The following is a 2,500-nucleotide window of genomic DNA, read 5'->3' as shown; positions in this document are numbered from 1 at the left end:
AAGCTGACCTGACCAGCGTGTGGACCAAAGAGGAGAGAGCCTTCATCACGGACACACTTTGGCAGGTACACTAAATACTCACACAAAGTTAAGGCCGCAGGTAAGCTACTCACAAAAAGTTAAGGCCACGGGTACGCTATTCACAAAAAGTTAAGACCACAGATATACTACTAAAACAAAGTTAAAGCCACAGGTATGCTACTAACAAAAAGTTAAGGCCACAAGTAAGCTACTCACAAAAAGCGACTTTGTCCCCACTTTTCATTCCCATTTCAACTGTTTTATGATTTACCTGAATAACATCTTTTTTGAACCAATGAGCCACTGAACAAAAGCGTCTTTTATGTCATATAAAGTTAATTGAGATGTTTTAAAATGTAATGAAGCGTGATCTCTACCAATGATGTCAATATTCCAGGGCAAACTGACGTCTGCAGAGTTTGCCTGGTTCGGACTGCACGGTACTCAGGACAACGACTGGGAATACCTCGACAAGTCTGACGTCATTATGAAGGGCGGAGTGCTGACGTCATCATCCGGCGAGCCTGCGAACAAGGTCAACAGGTGTGGAGCGTTCATGGGAACCGGTGGTCTGGCTTTCCTGGACTGTAACGGAATGATGGCAGAAGGCTTTATTTGCAAAAAAGGTGAGGATTGTCTGTTTATGAAAGTGACTAGCTGCGACTATCATGTTTTCAACGTAGCTATTGGGCCCGATACTTTGACGAGAACAAGCAAACTGCACCGAGTGGAAGACGAGGCGTATTATCCTTGTTCTCGTCAAAATATCGGGCTCTATCCCTACGCTCAAAACACGATAGCGTTTACATTTGTAGCCTGATCTAGATATTTGGTTGTAAACTTGCAAAATGTAAGTTTTTGCTTGGTTGCGGTTGTTTACTTTTACGATTGAAGACTAACTTTTCTTGCGCAAATTTGAAGTACATCCAAAGCTCTGCTCTCTCACGGCAAAATGTGCATTCGTACTCAGCACAACGTCTAGCTGTAGGTTTGTTTACATTGGGAACACAGCTACTTGTAACAACGAGGAGAAGCACGTGTAGTTTGTTGTTGTAAATATAATCCCTATCGTTAGACTGGCGTGGCAATAGAGTCACATATGGCTGAAATAGGGTGGTTCGAGATTATCTAATGAGGTTCCCCGAATCACCCAGCGTGTATCTGCCAAGCAATATAATTAAAGAACGGTTTCAGCGAATATTGACGAGTATTTCTTTCAGGAAGGAGAAGAAGTTCGGTATGACAGCATAATCGGCGCTTTTTTAAAACTAATTCGTACAAACCAAATGACCAGCAGACTGATCAAGTGAGATTATAAAATGGCTCATTGACACCATGAATACGTGATTAGCTATCCAACTGGTTCACAGGCTATAGTTTTGTGATTAACTCGCCGACCGAGTAACTAAAAATGACTCAGTAACTATCACTCAGTCGCTGATTCACTCGTAGTGCTACAAGCACTAAAAACGACCCCACAACAGACGATTTTCGAAAATAACACTGTCAGGATTTTCAACGAATTTTCAACGGTCTGGAAGAGTCTGAGCCCCTTTACCTCGGACAAGGTTTTCACAACATCCGGAGCAGGTTTCACGCTTTTGATCGGCAGTTTATCCTGCGATCGAGACGAACAACTAACTCCGATGTGTATGTTATGCAGCACGGGCAAAATATGATACCCTTTTCTTTCGAAAATCAGCGTTCACGGGTTTATCGGAGTTCACAATTTGTTGCGGAAAAGCTCGCTAGCACGTAGTGAACATCTCACAACGTGTTTTGATCGAGGTAAGGTGGGTTTGGCTTGAAGTCACGTGAGTTTGGGAAAGCACACGTCCTAAGCGAACACGTTAATGCTAACCTTTAACCAAAATCAAACCATGCAAACGTTAAATTAACGTTAAATTAACGTTAGATGCTATCAGGCTTCCAGCCTTCGGTGGCGATTCATGGCTCCGATGATAATATTTTCAAACTAAAATGGTATTATATTATCGCAGGTTAAAGCCGATCGGAATCGTGGAACATGCTCCGGGTGTTGTGAAAAACGTGTCCGAGGTAAAGTTAGGGCTCTTACTCTACCAGACCGCTATAAAATCCTGATTTTTTTCTTGATTTTGTTGTTTAAAAGTTTTGTCTACTTGAAACCATTTGTTTTTCAGCATTACCGAGAGTGTTTGCAAATAGCGCGCTTCTCAACCACACAATTCCCGACAACCCACCTGCCACAGCTTCCAGGGGCGCGCAACTCTTCGAACGTGTGTGGCCTCCCTTGCTCCTTGAATTTCCGCGGCCTTCGCACTACTTGGCGGAAGACGACACAGATTCGGAGACGGGTTGCGCCTTCCGTTGTTTCAACGTCCACGGCTGCAATGCGTTCCAGGTGACGTGCATTACGTCAGACATGTGCAAAACTGTGACGTGTACACTTCTGACGCAGATTTAGATTCGTGTAAATTTGGAATGGAATTTGAGTTTT

General features: G+C 43.4%; 1 protein-coding gene across 1 annotated transcript in view; it reads left to right on the top strand.

The window, feature by feature from the left end:
- The window catches only part of LOC138967500 (CD302 antigen-like), a gene marked incomplete at its 3' end in the record, with an annotated part of 22,058 nt that extends 19,563 nt beyond the window's left edge, over window positions 1-2,495 (top strand). Inside the window, 3 exon segments of the mRNA XM_070340062.1 lie at window positions 1-65; window positions 419-647; window positions 2,184-2,495. The exon segment at window positions 1-65 is cut by the window's left edge and continues 126 nt beyond it. Of these exon segments, the coding sequence (XP_070196163.1) occupies window positions 1-65; window positions 419-647; window positions 2,184-2,467 (578 nt within the window).
- Between the last annotated feature and the right edge of the window lie 5 nt (window positions 2,496-2,500).

The sequence above is a fragment of the Littorina saxatilis genome, linkage group LG5 (genome assembly GCF_037325665.1).
Source record: "Littorina saxatilis isolate snail1 linkage group LG5, US_GU_Lsax_2.0, whole genome shotgun sequence".
Classification (NCBI taxonomy): Eukaryota; Metazoa; Mollusca; class Gastropoda; order Littorinimorpha; family Littorinidae; genus Littorina; species Littorina saxatilis.
This window is presented reverse-complemented; position numbering and strand designations above follow the sequence as displayed.